The following is a 17963-nucleotide window of genomic DNA, read 5'->3' as shown; positions in this document are numbered from 1 at the left end:
GAGAGATCGAGACCTAGAATGGAAGCCATAGTGTCTTTTATAACCCAATCTCAAATGACATACCATTTCTGTTGGGCACACAGACCCACCCTGATACAATGTGGGAAAGGACTAAACAAAGATGTGAATGTCAGGAGGTGGGGACCACTGGGGCCATCTTGCAGGCTGGCTATCATAGTTGCACACCTAGTTAAGTTGTATCACTAAGATTCAAACGCAAGTCTCTGTGACCTCAGAGGCTGTGCTCTTAACCAATACTGTGATAAGTAACAGGGAGTGACTAATGCTGACCGGGGTATCAGAAAAGATATCCGAGGGTTGTTGCATTTGACCTCAGTCATAAAGAAACAGTAGGAGTTTTCTATGTGAGGTAGTGGGAGAGGGACATACCAAGCAGGGGACCAATATGTTCAAGGGCTTGGAAGTGTGGCATGTTTGGAGAATCGAAAGTAAGGCAGGATGATTGGAGTGTAGGGTGCATGAAGGTAGGATAGGAGAGTAGTAAAAACTTTTCCTGAGATTAAGTGGATGATGGGGAACAATTGAAGATGGTGATGACATAATAATATTGTGTGTTCAGTACAGAGTTACAGGTATGTATCTGTCTACCCAAGCCTTCATATCCCAGCCAATGAACCTGGTCTACACTAAATACTTTAGACCCCTCCTAACCTTCTAGTTCCTAACTTTTTCTATATTCTCTTGCTTTCTTAGTTGCTTTTTTCCATCTGCTCCCTAATTTAATGTCCTAAGGTTAGGGAAGATGGAGAAGATAATGAGGCATCAAGCTGACAGAGGCTGTGCAGAAGGTCCCAGCCTCAGGCTGAATTCACTTTCTTCATTATTGCCTATGGGCATATTTTCAGATCTTCCTCCCTCTCTTCCAATCCTCTTTCCAGTTTTTGCCATTTGGAGCATCAAGTCCTTTTTAGGTAAACTTATCTGCTCCCAGCTGGGCATCAGGCCAGGTTGTTGCTCTACTTATTATTATGTACTGCTTTTCAGCAGCATACAGCAGAATGAGAAGTTGAAAGCAAAATGAATTTCTACCATTTCAGATAAGTTTATAATCCTCCTGGTGAGATATGAAGAAATATGGAATGTAGAAAGACTTAATACTCAAAACCAGATCTGGGTCAGAAACGAAATAATTTCACATCTGTATATAAATGCTATAGGTAAAATAATAATGGAAGAAGGCGCTTATACAGAGAGAGAGAGAGAGAGAGAGAGAGAGAGAGAGAGAGAGAGAAAGGAAGGTCAGAAGGGAGAGAGGGAGGGAAGGAAGGAGGATGGAAGGTAGAAAGAAAAGAAGCGAGAAAGAAAGAGATGGGAAAACCCAACCCGTTTCCACTCCTGGCTGTAATCCTTGATTCTTGCTGCCATCCCCACTGATTTGGGACTGAGGGGAAATAGTCTCTGAGGAATAAACTCTCCTTTAAGTTACTCTTATATGGAAAACTTGGACTCATACTAAGTCAGAGAGCCCCAAATCTGTGGGTAGGCACCAGAAGAAAGTAGAGACTTCAGCGGACTTCACAAGAATACTTCAGGTTAAATTCGAAGTGTCTTGTGTTGACACTTGTGTTGACACATGCATGAAAGAAATTTGGAGTCATTCAGCCAGTATATAATTTTAAGGTAGTAGCAGTGTTAACATTTTTATTCTGCTTGGTAAATAGTGTAAGTTGAGACCACAAGGCTAATGATGTCATGTGTTGGGTAGCTGCAGAGGCAGGAACAGTGCAGGAGTGGATATCAATAGCCTTTAACCAGAAGGTGGTTGCAGCAGGGGTGGGGGACATAGTTTGTATCTCACTGCTGCTCCACAGTGGCTCAGTGTTGAGAAGGCATTCTCAAAAGAGCCAGGTGCAGGCAGGCTGTCTCCAACCAGGCCATGTGAGAAGTGCTGGCATCTTGGAATGTACCGTGCATGGGTGGTCATGCATGGGCAGCATCCAGCCACCCTTGCTGGCTGCAACAAAGCTTTCAGCACCAGATACCTAATGACTATCAATTTAATGGGGAAATTGATAGGAGAGTTTGTATATTCCTAAGTTAAATCATGGCTCAAGTAAGGGCATCCTGTAGCTAGTGACAACTGCATCATACAGTAGAGATCATACCACAATTTCTAAAGTTGAACAAATGATTTGGAAACTATTAGGATGATTTACATTATAATTTTTTTCTCTTGGTATCTTTGATACAGTTTATTTAGAGAATAAAGGAATTAAAAAAATTTTTTTAAAATATATTTCTTTATTGATTTCAGAGAGGAAGGGAGGAGAGAGAAACATCAATGATGAGAGAGAATCACTGATCAGCCGCCTCCTGCACATCCCCTACTGGGGATTGAGCCTGCAACCCAGGCACGTGCCCCTGGCCGGAATCGAACCTGGGACCCTTCAGTCCGCAGGCCAAAGCTCTATCCACTGAGCCAAGCCGGCCAGGGCGGAATTAAAAATTTTTAACGTATATATTGATTTATATATTTATATTTCTCTATGGTTTGCAAAATATTTTTAATATTACTCTTGAAGATACTTGAATTATTGCAAGCAGTGTGTATGTGGGGAGGGGGCAGAGGGGCGTGTTTTATTCACTAGAAGGCTGCAGGTAGGCATTCCTTTCCTTTGCATGTGTACAGATTCATATCCAGCATCTTTAGTGGCCTTAGCAAAGTTGCCTCCCTAAAGAAAGGGTGTCTTTGGTGAGTTGCGCCATATTCTTAGGCTTATCCCAGTTTTTCTCTTTCTCTGTTACAGACGCTGCATTCAGGTAGTACATAAGCTACTTTGTTACCAGAAGAAGTGTAGAGTACGCCTGCATTACACCTGGCGGGAACTCTGGTCAGGTAACTTTATGTTTTTAATTCCTCCTCTTTTCCTATATCTTTTATGAGCTCTTAGGCTGGAGCACAAGATTATTTTTTAAAAAAACTTTTTAGTTTGTTTAGGATGCTTCTATTTTCATTTATATTTTTTGTCATTTCAGCCTTGTTCTAATCCAGACCTGAGCATGTCACATATCTATTCCATATTCTCTTGTTCCCTCTCCTCCCTGTGGGGTTTTTTTTTTTTTTTTTTTTGTCAGCTATTTATTGAGTTCCAATGCTTCTTCCTTTGAGTAAGAGAGAGTAGTCAGTACAAACTTGGATTCTTCCTCAATTCCATTTGGTAGGAGCATATGGACTATAGGGAGGCTTCTGTGTGTTTCTTCAAGATGAGTAATCTCAGGAGGAATGTCATAGGGAGAGGGGGTGCAGAGAGGGTGGAGAGATGGGGGAATCCTGTTCTTTGTGTTACATCTGGTATTATTACTGTTTACAGACAGTGTCAATTGTACCACTCCCCCTGTGCCAGAGACAAAAACAGCAAATTACAGTGTTTACTTTTGTCTTTGTATCCTTTTGGTAGCCCAGTAAAGTCACTGCCATGCCTGCAGGCGGGAAGTGGCTCTTCTCTAAGGGTACAATTAATGCTGGCTTGCCACCCCTTTCTTTGGTGCAATTTAAGTAGAGCTTACAGGAAAGCAGAGGAGAGACATATTCCCTGAGGCATTCATTCATTTGCTGATAGGTCCTGTGGCTTTCTGACCTGATGGTACAATAAAGTCTTCTCCAGATAATTAATAGTGATGAATGGTTACCCAACCCTGGGAGAGTTTCTCTGTAGTCTCAGCAGTGGAGGGTGTGTTAGTGTCAGAGGCTTTTTAAGAAAAGAAGAAAAGGGTCAGTAATCTTGCCCCTTCTATTGAATTCATTTCACTTGTTGTGACTTGTTTCCTCCCAATCCAGTTTGGCTTTCTAAATTTAGTCGTCCATAATGGGAAGTAGAGATTTTTAATTAATGGATTAGCAAGATCTTTTCAGTTAATGCCTATCGTGATGAAGGGGGAGTAGGAGAATAACACTAAGTGGCAATAGTAGCATTTTGTGAGAGTTTCAGACTGAGGGGATGTCTGAAAGACAGAAGAGCTAAGGAGAGATCAAAAGAGATTGAAATAACTAAAGTTAGTAGAATTTCTTAGGAACAATTTTTTTAATATAAAGGACTACTATGTTTGCCTATGAATATTAGCTATATGATTGTTAGGCTCTAAAATTTAGGATTAGAGAGAAATACAAAAATGATGCAAGTCTGTTGGTACAGTTGTAGGACTTATAACAAGTACAAATGGCTTATGTATGTTATACATTGTAACTGAAGATTGGTGGTAGTAGTTGTTTTTGCTTGCTTTTGATTCTCTTCTGGTTTTATTTTCTGTTACTCTGTTTTCTTTCCTCTCTATCCTAGCCATCATATCTCTGGCCCTGGGATTCCTCTGGATTTTTCTCCCATCCTCATCATCTGTTGTCTTCTTCCTCACTGCACTCTTCACATTGCCTTTTCCACATTGCCTTCTCCTGTTCACTGTGGCCCTGGGCTTCCCATTGTTCTCCTACCTCTACCTTATATCCTGCCCTTTGTGCTATTATTGTCATACATTTTACTTTTACATAGGTTATAAACTCCACAATTCATTGCCATCATTTTTGTTTAAAGAGGCAGTTATCTTTTAAAGAAATTTAAAAATGTCTTTTATATTTATCTTTTCTGACTCTTCCATTTCCCCATCTGGCTAGGAAATTGTGGGTCAGGAGACCATTCTGATGTTGGTCAGTTGACTTGATGTCTTTGAGTACTTCTGTGATGGCAGCTCTGTTTATAATTATGTGCTATCTCAGAACTGATTGATTGACATCCTAGCGCCCTGGACAAATTTAGAGGAGGTATATGAGTGTCATTAGTGAGACCTGGATAACTGCTTGCTTCTAAAGCATAGGCATTTGTGCTAGAGCTCTCTGCCAAGTGGGGTTAGCTTCTTTTCCTAGATAGACTGAAAGAGCCCTCCTGGAACCCTGACTCCATGTGTTCGTACATGGAGTATACAGTGAGATGTAGAGCAGCAGGTGTTAAGGAAAACTGCAAAATATCACACTACATGTGATGCATCAGAGCCCATAATAATGTCTAATATTGCAATCAGTGAATACAAATGTGTCTAGAGGATCCACCCACTCTATAATGGTATGCCCATGTTTTCACTCTTTCTTTGCCTTCTAGACTTATGGATTTGAGGGAGCTGTTGAAACTCATCATGGCAAATATGCTTACATGTATAGATACTTGACCATACATGTGCTGCAAACTTTAATTCCATTTTATTTATAAATAAGACAGGTAAGGCATATGTGGTATCAGATTAGACATACAGAAGTCCCTGGGTGTCTAGGAAGCAGTCAGCTAGGATCCAAATGCCTTTTGTCATTTGGAATGTGGTTGTTTAATATACCTGCACTTTGAGTGATTTTTATTTCTATGATGTTGGCTATTGTAGCTTTTTATTATTGAGGAGATAGCCAAAGGTCCCCCTCTAAATTCTTATATGGAATTCCCAGGCTTTGTCTCATGGACAAGGACAAGTCAGCTGTGTTAGTTGGGGGTTTAATCCTGCTGATCTGTTGACTACAAGCCATGACCTACTCCCTGCTGCCACTGTCTATTTATATGATGCCTGTCACCATGGCATCTGAGTATGTGGGCAAATATATTTAAGCTGACTTCAACTAGACTATGGAAAGGACTCTCTCATTGCTCTCTTTTCAGCAATCACTATTTTTCACCAAGTTATGGAAAGTTCAGAAGCTCTTCTCTGACACCTAGGCTATCCAGACCTCCTATTTTGAGTAAAACCTTAGGTCTTGAAACTCTCCTCTGATACAGATAGAAAAGTGGTTTTTAGGATAAGATCCTAGTGAAATAGTTCTTTACCTTTGAGAATGTAATGAAAGATATGATCTTTGTGTCCAAAAATATCTGTTTGCACATACATATTATAATTTCAGATGTAATTTCAGAGAGTTCATGGACCCTCTGAGAGTCCCTCCATGATTCCATGTTAAGAATCCCTATATTAATTTTAGGTTCCATGGACTCCAAATTAATTGTTTTCACAGAACATCTTAGTCTCTGGTTAAATATTTTTTCTGTATTTACCGATCATACTGCATTCTTCCTGGGAACTTTAGTTTAGCAGTTTCCTCTCTAAACTTCTGTTTAAACGTTTTAAAAAATTGACTTGAGCCTGACCCACGTGGCTCAGCAGTTGAGTGTTGACCTAAGAACCAGGGTCACAGTTCGATTCCTGGTCAGGGCACATGCCCAGGTTGCAGGCTCGATCCCCAGTGTGGGGTATGCAGGAGGCAGCCGATCGATGATTCTTTTTCATCATTGATGTTTCTATCTCTTCTTCTTCCTTCCTCTCTGAAATCAATAAAAATATCTATTTAAAAAATTGAGAGAGAGAGAGAGAGAGAGAGAGAGAGAACATCATTGTGAGAGAGAAGTATCAATTGGTTGCCTCCTGCACTTGGCCCTCCGCCGCCTTCCCTCTACCCCCTGACTAGGGATCGAACTTGCAATCTGGGTATGTGCCCTGACCGGGTATGGAACACACCACCTTTTTGATGTACTGGATGATGCTCCAACAAACTGAGCCTCACTGACCAGGGCTCATCTCTCGACTTCTTGAGGCTAAAGGCCATGTTGGTCACTATGTTGTATATCCTGTGTCCTCCTATGGCACTTGGAGCTTCTATTTTAGCACATCACATTGTTTTGCTATGTTTGCAAATGTCTGAACAATGAATTTTTAAAATATCTATCCTCTTTAAAAAGTTTCTGGAGGTCTATGTTTTAATCATTATTTCATCCCCAGTACACTACTTGGGTTATGATAGGGGCTCAGTAAAATTTTGAAAGAATAAATGAATGAATATTAGAATTTGCATTAATGATGAATTAATATTTTCTTAAAGCAGCACAGTGTTGTGTTTGGGTCTTAGAACTAACAACAATAATAGAACCCAGCAGGATGTTTGTTGTCATGTTTCTGTTCAGCTGACTTCATCACCTTTTTTTTAAAAAATGTTTTTATTGATTTCAGAGAGAGGATGGGAGAGGGAGAGAGAAATAGAAACATCAGTGATGCGAGAGAACTATCAATCTGCTGCCTCCTGTATGTTCCCTACTGGGGATCAAACCCACAACCCTGGCATGTGCCCTGACTGAGAATAGAACCGGGGACCTCTTAGTGCATGGGTTGATGCTCAATCATTGAACCACACTGGCCAGGCCATTACCTTTTAATTTTAGTTATTGATGTGAAAGGGAGTGGTGAGTAATTTTTCTTTTCTTGTCTCATTCTTCCTTACCTACAGATACATGGATTGCTTTTTACCAAGTAAAAATGGAAACTGATGGTTTCTAAGCCATTAACTAAAGAATGAGTAGAATGTTTAGAGAGAAGCATGTAGTTGCTGGAAAGGGAAATCTTTGAACAGAGCTCCATGGAGTCAGCTTATTTTACTACCACTTCAGGCAGAAGTGGCATTAGGGAGGCAGCCTGCATTTAAATAATGCAGCTTTCCACAGTCTAAAAACATGGGTTGCTATAAAGGCAGATTTATACTGGCATTTTATATTCGATGTTTATCTAGGGATCACAGTCCTTCTTACCCTTTCACCCTGCTCATTCCTGGGTGATAAGTCATTATTTTTATCGCCATTTGTTGGGGAAGGGAGTGGAGGTATAGAAGGGAAGTGACTTACTAAGGATCATGGAACCAGATACTAAACAGATTAGAATTTAGCGTTCCTGACTTCTTTGCTCAGATGTGATCACTAGGCAACATTTGCCTCCCAGCAGGAAGAAAGGCCTCCAAAGCCCCCAAAACAATCTGTCTAGCTCCACTGTGCTAAATAGCATCCAAAGCATTCACAGCTTTGTGAAAAAGAGAGAAATTGTACATTGCCTGACCTTTCAGGTACCTACTGGGAAAATGAAAAACCTAGAGTGTCTAGCTAGCTTTCTCATCACTGGCAGAAGCCTATGACTTCATGGTTTAGGTATACCTTGAGACTGGAAATCGAGAGCCTTTTGTTGTTATACTGTTGTTAATATGGAACTGAACATTTTCAAGAGAAAAAATAACTGGAGACATAGATTTATCTGGTAGTTCTTGTGTAGTATAATTTTAACTATTTGGTAGCCCCTCCTGATTTTGGGAAATTATCCTTTGGGAAACTTTTAACTGTCTGCTTCTTTTAGTTTAGTTTAAAAACTTTTACTATTGATATAATTATAACTCACAGGAAGTTGCAAAAATAGTACAGAAAATTTTTGTGTCCTTTACCCAGCTTCTTCTAATAGTGACATCTTATATAACTACATTATTGCTTCTTTTAGTTTTGAAGAGAATATCTAGGTGGGAAAGAACATAGCAGTAAATAGCTAGAGTAGATGGGAAGATGAATTTTCGTAGCTGCTATTACTATTTTGTTTTTTAAATTGCTTTTTAAATTGTTCTTCCTCTTTACCCCCAATTATCTATGATTTAGGGGAATATATTACAAGATGTATGCTAGGCTTGATGTACTTAATTAAGACTGCTCTGTGCCCCAGCCTGTTGCTCAGTGGTTAGAGTGTTGGCCTGTGGACCAAAGGGTCTCAGGTTCGATTCCCAGTCAAGGGCACATACCTCGTTTGCAGACTTGATCCCTGACCCTGGTCTGGCTCAGGCAGGAGGCAACCAATCGATGTTTTTCTCTCTCTCTCTCTTCCTCTCTCCCTCCTTCTCTCTCCTCCTTCTCCCTCCCCTCTACTATCACAAAAAAAATAAATAAATGGAAAAAATAACCTCAACAGTCCTAGCTTTCATGTGCAAAAAGATGGAGGCTTTTATCTTCTGTTGATAATCAGTTCTCAAGGTTAGAGTGTTCTAATATAGGCCATTAGAGTATATTTATCTGTTTCCATAGTTTTGTTATATAATTCTGTATAGCAGTATAGAAAGCCCCAGGACTGGAAAAGAATGCCAGGAAACTCTTTTTATCCTCTTCAAATCACCACATTTGACTAAATCCAAAATTTACACTATTTTGAATCTTTCTTTCATCTCTTCAGAAACTTGGCAGAAGAAAAAGATAAGAATTTCTAACAGGTTTAGCCTGTTATAAGGAGAAAAAGATTCCCACCTAAAAACCACTAAAAGAGTGAGCAATCTCTGTTCTTTTCTCTGCACATGAAGTCACTTCCTAACCAGAGGCCCATTAGTGTCTTGTCACTTAAAGAGGCAGAGGAAGGAGTAGCTATGCTTTTGTGGCTGTGCCTATCCTACTTTTAATGCAGGGGTAGGGAACATCTGGCTCGCGGGTTGTATAAGGCCCTTGTTGTATAAGGTGGGTTGGTCTGGCCCTGTCAGGGCAACCGCAGGTAGGACTCAAAATTCAATAAATCTAGGAGCTTTTTTATAGCAACAAATTTATATTAAGTAAATTAAGTGAATGATTTTATAAATATCCAAATGGCCCTTGGCAGCAAAAGGTTCCCCACCCCTGTTCTTTATTATTTTTTTTAAGTCTTTATTGTTGAGTATTACAGATGTCCCCCTTCCTCTTATTGTCCCCCCTCTACTCGCTTTCCACCCTGTTCCTTCACCACCCTATTGTCTATGTCCATAGGTAAATGCATACTAGAGGCCCAGTGCACGAAATTCGTGCACTAGTAGGGTCCCTAGAGGCTGCCGGCTGCTGGCCGGGTACTCCCTCCCTTCCCCCAGCCACCTGCCAGTGCCCGGGCCTCCCTCCCTTCCCCCGGCCGGCCCACCCCCTGGTCGAACTCCCGGAAGACTCTGGTTGAGGGGACAATTTGCATACTACACTTTTATTATGGGATGAATTTGTGCACAGGTGGGGTCCCTCGGCCTGGCCAGTGATCAGGGTCATCTTGCCCAGTCCTGATCGGGGCTGATTGGGACTGGCTGGCCGGCCGGGGGCAGGGACCATGGGAGGTTGGCTGTGGGAGTGCACTGACCACCAGGGGGTGTTGAGCATCTACCCTCTGGTGGTCAGTGCACGTTATAGTGACCGGTTGACCGGTTATTCGGTCATAATGGTCGCTTAGGCTTTTATATATATAGATTCGGTCATAATGGTCGCTTAGGCTTTTATATATATAGATAAGATCTTTGGTTAATCTCTTCCCTCCCCCCCCCCGAGATTCATCAGTCTGATCCATGTTTCCATGCCTCTAATTCTATTTTATTCATCAGTTTATTTTGTTAATTAGATTCCTTGTTTATTTTGATTTTTAGATTCAATTTTTTTAAAAATATATTTTACTGATTTTTTACAGAGAGGAATGGAGAGAGATAGAGAGTTAGAAACATCGATGAGAGAGAAACATCGATCAGCTGCCTCCTGCACTTCTCCTACTGGGGATATGCCTGCAGCCAAGGTACATGCCCTTGACCGGAATCGAACCTGGGACCTTTCGGTCCGCAGACCGACGCTCTATCCACTGAGCCAAACCAGTTTCGGCAGATTCAATTTTTGATAGATATGTATTTATTACTATTATATTGTTCATATATTTTTTAAATTCTTTATTGTTTAAAGTATTACATATAGTATTATTGTTCATATTTTTTATCTTTTTTTCTTCTTCTTCCTCTTCTTTTTTTAAAAATATATTTTATTGATTTTTTACAGAGAGGAAGGGAGAGAGATAGAGAGTTAGAAACATCGATGAGAGAGAAACATCGATCAGCCGCCTCCTGCACATCTCCTACTGGAGATGTGCCCGCAACCCAGGTACATGCCCTTGACCGGAATCGAACCTGGGACCCTTAGTCCACAGGCCGATGCTCTATCCACTGAGCTAAACCGGTTTTGGCTTTCTTCCTCTTCTTAAAGAATATCTTTCAACATTTCATGTAAAACTGGTTTGGTGGTAATGAACTCTTTCAGCTTTTTCTTGTCTGTGAAGCTCTTTATCTGACCTTCAAGTCTAAATGATAGCTTTGCTGAGTAGAGTAATCTTGGTTGTAGGTTCTTGCTATTCATCACTTTGAATATTCCTTGCCACTCCCTTCTGGCCTGCAAAGTTTCTGTTGAGAAATCAGCTGACAGTCATATGGGCACTTTCTTGTAGGTAACCAACTGCTTTTCTCTTGCTGCTTTTAAGATTCTCTTTTTGTCCTTAACCCTTGGCATTTTAATTATGATGTGTCTTGGTGTGGGCCTTTTTGAGTTCCTCTTGTTTGGGACTCCCTGTGCTTTCTGGACTTGTAAGTCCATTTCTTTCATATTTTTGGATTCTTTTTTCTTTTTGCTCTTCTGATTGGGAGCCAGTCAGTTCTGCGGCAGGGGAGATCCCAGCACAGGAACAATGCCCTGTCTTGGACAAAGCCGTCCCCGAGTTCCTTTCCCGATGCCAGACAATCCAGTTCCTCCCTGTTTGTCCCTGGATCCCCAAAGCTGCTGCCGGGCACTGGAGCTCAGAGGAAGCAGTACCCTGTAAGAACTGCCTGGGATTCCAGCAGCCTCCATGTCACTCAGCCATAATCCCCACTGGTTTTTATAGCCCGAAATTACAGGGATTTCTCTTCCCAGCTCTGGAATCCTGGGCTAGGGGTCTGATGTGGGGCTGGGACCCCTTGCTTCTCACAGGAGGCCTCTGCAGCCGAGATGTCCAACCTGATTGAAAAAAAATGCCACACGTGGGTGTCAGACCAGCCCGTTCTATGCCTCCCCCCTCCTACCAGTCCCAGTGTACTTTCTTTACTTCTCTAGTTGTAGGATTTCCATTCAGCCAGATTTCAGGCAGTTCTGAATGATGGTTGTTCTATATTTTAATTGTAATTCTGATGTCCCCACCCCTGTTCTAAAGGAACATATCATTTGGTTTCATTGGTATCTTTGTTTCCTGGCTCAGAGAGCAGGACAGGTCTATTATTGGTTTTCATTCATTTTGGCAGAAAGTAAAGTTTTTGGATCTACTTCAGACACATGGTCTCATTGACTATTAGATTTCTTAAAGAGTGATTTTGGCTATCTCTCAGTTGGGCAATGTTGGCTTCTGAGCATGTTTAGTTAGAGGTAGCTACACAGGAATGAGGTACCCACCCCTGTTCTAAAGGAACATATCATTTGGTTTCATTGGTATCTTCGTTTCCTGGCTCAGAGAGCAGGACAGGTCTATTATTGGTTTTCATTCATTTTGGCAGAAAGTAAAGTTTTTGGAGGTAGATGAGAACCATATTTTCTCTTTTAGTAGATATACTTCAAAAACAAGGAAAATGGTAAAATAGAACCTAACTTCCATTTAAAGAAAGGATTTGTTCTTTTTTCCAGTTCATCTAGATTAGGCAGTACAGCCTGTTGATATACTGACCTTTTTTTATTATTATGGTAAAATACACAAAAGATAAAATTTACCATTGTAGTCATTTTTAAAGTATACAGTCCAGTGGTATTAAATATACTCACATTGTTTTGTAGCCATCACCACCATCTTTTCCCATAACTCCTTTCATCTTGTAAAACTAAAACTCTGTACCTATTAAACAATGACTCTCTATTCCAGTGATGGCGAACCTTTTGAGCTCGGCATGTCAGCATTTTGAAAAACCCTAACTTAACTCTGGTGCTGTGTCACATATAGAAATTTTTTGATATTTGCAATCATAGTAAAACAAAGACTTATATTTTTGATATTTATTTTATATATTTAAATGCCATTTAACAAAGAAAAATCAACCAAAAAAATGAGTTCGCGTGTCACCTCTGACACACGTGTCATAGGTTCGCCATCACTGCTCTATTCCTTCCTTCCCCCAACCCTTGGCAACCACCAGTCTTCTTTCTAGTACCCCATAAATGGAATCATACAGTATTTGTCTTTTTGTGAGGCTTATTTCACTTAACATAATGTCCTCAAGGTGCAAGAAATCAGATTCTGTCCCTTCCTCAGAGTTTGCTGACTTTATTATTGTTTTGTTGTTTTATTGTTGTAGGCTGTCTGTGTTGAGGATCAGCTTGAGTTCTAAACTGAATGTCTTCTTAGGTCTCTTCTGAGCCTTTCCTTGGGCATGCACAGTCACTTTTTAATTTTCCCTCTTTTTGCAGTTGTTTTTTTTAGTATGCTAGTCTTTAATGTCCAGTTTTCTGTTAATCCTCACCTGAGGATATATTTTTTTCCATTGATTTTTTTTTTTTAATAGAGAGTGGAAGGGTGGGAGGGAGCGGGCGAGAGAGAAAGAGAGATATCGATGTGAGAGAAACACATCGATTGGTTGCCTCTTGCACATGCCCCAACCAAGGTGGGGAGTGAACTTGCAATCCAGATACATGCCCTTGACTGGGGAGCAAACCTATGTCCCTTCGGTGCTTGGGCCGACACTCTAACCACTGAGCATACCTGCCAGGGCAATGTCTAGTTTTCTAAAGGGGAAATGTGAAAAATGAAGGCAGGGGAAAAAGGAGTACTGACTCTTTAATCTCCTGGAAGTCACATATCTGGAGGGGGAAGGGCTTGCAACAATGGGGGAGGTGCAAAACAATGCTGCCCACCTCTTTGCACCCCTAGAATCAAAACCAGCAGTCAGCCATCAGTGCACATATCCCCAATATTAGGAGGACAGGGTCAGTTTTGCCACCTTAGCTTCCACAAGATGTGTGTGTGCAAGCTGCTTCAGGAACAAGTGCCCAGCTCTTGCCACATGGCTGAGGGTGGGGGATGGGTAGCTGCTATATAGTGCTAGGAGCTAAAATTGACCACAATTAACCAAAATATACCATCCGAGTCTTCTGTAACCTGCAAATTTTCATCAGAGTCCAGAGTTCCAAAATAGTTAATCAGACAGATTCTGCCAGTGCAATTGTCCAGCTGGGGAGAGAGAGTCCTGGTGCTTCCTACTCTGCCATTGTCCCAGAATCTTCCTACCAGATGTACAGACTTTTGTGCAACCTTCACCTGGAGAGGTTCATAGCTTGCAACCAAAGCCATTTCATTTTCTTTTTTGATTTGTTGGCCTCTGTTTCAGGGAGGTGTTTGAGTTTTCAGTCAGACAGATGCCTGTATTCTGAAAAGCCACCTAGTGTATTTTTAAATTATTCTATTGGTGAGTGCTTGCTTCTAAATCCTTCCTGTGCCACTTTGTTGATTGACAGTGAGGCTACTGATTGCTGGCAATGTCCCTGGACAATTGGTGATTTTGTCCAGAGATGCTAGAATTGGCTGGAGTTTATAGTGCCTCTGGGGTTTTGGAGGCTTTGGCTTATTACACTAGTGCTATTTCTAGTCTGTCCTTTAAGTTCTTCTACCTCTCTCCTAAGCAAGTGAAATGCTAATATTTCTCTGCTATCAGTCCCTGTGAAATTATTTGTCTGTTTCCCCTAATGAGCGGATTTTTTTTTTGATTTGTGATCTGTGGCATCTTATCCTAGCTCCATGCCAGGCCACAAAATAGAGCCTGGCAAACTCTTGTCTTTGCTTTGTATCTCTTTCTCTTCATAGCATATAAAAGCTGTCCAACAGACAGCTCTCTCTGCCCTGAATTTTCCGAGACATTTATTTATGTTCTGCTGGAGGCTCTCTGTCTCCTTCCTGTTTTTAATTTTATTTAAATGTCATTCACTTGGGTTTGTAATTAAACCTCCCCTCTGCTTCTCATGAGGCAGGCATCTGAGGACCACTTAATTGTGTCTTTCCTTGGTTGGCTTGTTCATCTGTGCACCTGGTTTACCTCAGTGTGGGGGACAGGTTTTAGTTCTGGAGAAGTTCCCATATCCATTATTCATTCTACTCTCCTACATGGCAATACAATTTGAATTTAAAATAGGATAAAATTTGAGCGTCTTCATGATGTGAGGTACGTAAATGCTAGGAACAGTTTGGCAAACAAGGTTTCTTGAGGGTTGAAGGGGGACCTTATGTATAAGGTGGCAGGATTCTCAGGTGATGGTACTGAACTCTTCCCATTTGAAAAATAGATTGGTTGTCTCTGCCTCTGAGAATTCACTTGGGACCCAGGAACCATCAAGGTACCTGTTCCTGGCTCAGCTTCCCAGAACCTGCACACTATCCTTTATTCCTCCTGTCGGCATTCAGTAAGTCAGAACTGCTGCACACCACTGCCATACTTCATGCACAAGATTCCCCAAGGAAAGGAGCTTGGGCCAAAGCTAAGTGTGATATTGACAGTTGCCTCCAGTACAGAGTCAAAAGAGGCAGCAGTTGCAGTCAATTTCTAGTTCCTGAAAAAGAGCCCAGAAATTAAGTTTTCAAAGTGCCTGATGGAAAAGACCTTACAATGAAGAATTTGTGTGTGTGGAACACCCATTTCCCTATAACAATGTATTGAATGTGTAATATAATACCTCAAATATTGCACTGACATACTTCTCTATTTTTCATTCAAGTTAAGAGTAATTGGAGCCAGGTATCTGGAGCTTCATTTAGTAGAGATAGCAAAGATTAGGAGTCGAACCCAGAATTCCCAAGGATTTCCTAGAATATTGTCGGTGCTTCAGTGCATTGGTGGTTTTGTGAACTTTGATTATTATTCTGAAGATTGCCATAGGTTTGTCTTGAAGGCTGCCCAGATTTCCTTTTGAATTTGCATTCCTGCCCAAGAATTCATGGCTCTCTCTGTTGATTGAATGTACTTGGCTCCTTTCCTTTCCCCATCAGAGAGGAAATACCTTTGTATGTTTGGCCCTGTACTTAGTACTATGTACTGTAATGTAAATTTCAGCTGGTAATCAGTTATGGTGAGGTTATAGAAAGTTGAGATGGAGTGTTTGTGGGGATCATGTTAGTTTCTATGGAAAGAAATACATTGATCTGTTGTCTGTTATTTTAAACAAATTAAAAAATATATATATTTTTGATTTTAGAGAAGAAGGGAGAGATAAAAACATCAATGATGAGAGAGAATAATTGATCAGCTGCCTCCTGCACACTCTCTACTAGGGATTGAGCCCGAAACCTTAAATGACTTTTAATGTCCTTTCTAGCTCTAAAACATCTATAATCAGCTATGTTGAAGCCTCATAGACTTAGACCTCTCATCACATCAGGTCAGAGGTAAAAGACAATGTGTGTATAGTGATGTAGAATACACTGAACAGTTGGTAGAATGAGTGCAAAGTCAGGGAGATGATGAAGGGGAAAAAGCACTATTTCATGGGATATTTGGGGCATTCTCTGTTGGAGAGGAATTGTGGTCCCTGATGTCAGAGGCTTGTGGGAGCCAATTTTAAGGTTGCTTTGTTCCTTTAGCTGCCTGTTAAATTCCCTGTAGAGCAGGGGTTGGGAACTCCGGCCCGTAGGCCATATAAGGCCCGCTTGGTTGGACCCTGCCAAGCCAGACTTGAAATTCAATAAATCTAGGAGCTTTTTTCAGAGCAACATAAATTTTTTTATTTTTATTTTTATTGATTTCAGAGAGGAAGGGAAAGAAAGAGAGAAACATCAATGGTGAGAGAGAATGATTAATCGGTTGCCTCCTGCACACCCCACACTGGGGATTGATCCTGCAACCCGGGCATGTGCCCTGACCGGGAATTGAACCGTGACCTCCTGCTGCATGCGTCAACTTTCAACCACTCAACCACGCAGGCTGGGCACAACATAAATTTATATTGAGTGAATGATGTTATAAATATCCAAATGGGCCCTAGCCGGTTTGGCTTAGTGGATACAGCGTCAGCCTGTGGACTGAAGGGTCCTGGGTTCGATTCCAGCCAGGGGCACGTACCCGGGTTGTGGGCTCGATCCTCAGTGTGGGACGTGCAGGAGGCAGCTGATCAATGATTCTCTCTCATCATTGATGTTTCCTATCTCTCTCTCCCTCTCCTTTCCTCTCTGAAATCAATAAAAATATATTTTAAAAAAATCCAAATGGCCTTTGGTAGGAAAAAGGTTCCTGACCCCTGCTTTAGAGAATGGCTACTTCCAGGTGATAAAATCTTGGCTTGTTTTTTGGAGGGAAAGGGGGGATCTGACCTAAATTATCAGGGGCAAGATGCAGGTATCCCCTGGCACTGACTCTCAGTATTATAGTGCCTGACTCTCCTCCTCACTACTGTTCAGCTCTGTTGATGTCTCTTGCAGTTGGGACACAGGTCACCTCTTGGATTGTGCCAGAATTGCTCTTTTCCTTCTCTAATATTTATCACTTTGTAATCCCTGATTCTGAATCCCAGAGATCAAGACTAACTGTAGTCCAGCAGAGGGGCAATAAATCATTGTTTCCACTTCCTTTTCTCCAGGTTTTGGGTCCCTTATTTATCATATAACCACTGCTGACGTTGCATCTTTGTGCTGTGTGTGCTGGGGACAAAATCCTTGTTGATTGGATTTGTGCAAAAGCTGCTTTATCTCTCTCCAGCCGTTATGTTTTGCAGAGTTCCACGCGTGCTACCCGTCAATTCCTCTTTTTCTCCTGTGAGTTTATAGCGTGTGATTGTCATGTGATCTATCCATTAGCAGGGCTTGTCTAAGCTCTGAGGTAGAGGGTGGAATGGGCAGCCCTTAAATGAACTCAACAAAGTGATCATTAATGAGAGAGATTTGGTCTGGGTTAGTTTTGTATGAATTTTAATGTTAGTCCCCTTCATTATCTGAGCTCCTGGTAGTAGCTAAGCAGATTACGTGATCCTCCCATGGAGCTTTTTCTTTTTTTTCCCCAGTCTAACAGATCACTTGTTAACAGACCATATCAAAAGGCCCAGCTGCCTATCACTTGCCTGTCCATTATGAAACCTCAAAGACTTTGAGTTGGGGCAGGAGTAAAGAGTTCATAAATGAGTTCCTACCTCCTTCATCCTTAGCAAGACTCTTTTGCTATTTGAGGGGAAGATTCAGGCTTAGAAACAGAATGTGGACAGGCTTTTGTACTTTTCCTTACCTGCTGCTTCCTTATTGTACCTGTGCTTTTAGAGGATTTGAGAGTGAGGGGTGTTGTGTGGCAGGCAGCCAGTGCTGAGAGAGTTTTACTCCTACTCATTATTCCCTGCTGTTTCAAATCAAAGTCCATGTCTCTTCTCTAAGAGTAGTAAACTTCATACAAA

At 41.3% G+C, this 17963-nt stretch overlaps 1 protein-coding gene across 3 annotated transcripts in view; it reads left to right on the top strand.

Moving 5' to 3' along the window:
• Positions 1 to 17963, top strand: part of CUNH10orf76 (chromosome unknown C10orf76 homolog) — a 143704-nt gene that overhangs the window by 53148 nt on the left and 72593 nt on the right. For all 3 annotated transcript variants that reach the window (XM_023759817.1, XM_006095871.3, XM_006095872.3), the window contains one exon: positions 2769 to 2857. In XM_023759817.1, coding sequence (XP_023615585.1) covers positions 2769 to 2857 — 89 coding nt within the window. The remainder of the gene's footprint in view (positions 1 to 2768; positions 2858 to 17963) is intronic.

The sequence above is a fragment of the Myotis lucifugus genome, unplaced genomic scaffold, assembly GCF_000147115.1.
Source record: "Myotis lucifugus unplaced genomic scaffold, Myoluc2.0 scaffold_162, whole genome shotgun sequence".
In the NCBI taxonomy this organism is placed as follows: Eukaryota; Metazoa; Chordata; class Mammalia; order Chiroptera; family Vespertilionidae; genus Myotis; species Myotis lucifugus.
This window is presented reverse-complemented; position numbering and strand designations above follow the sequence as displayed.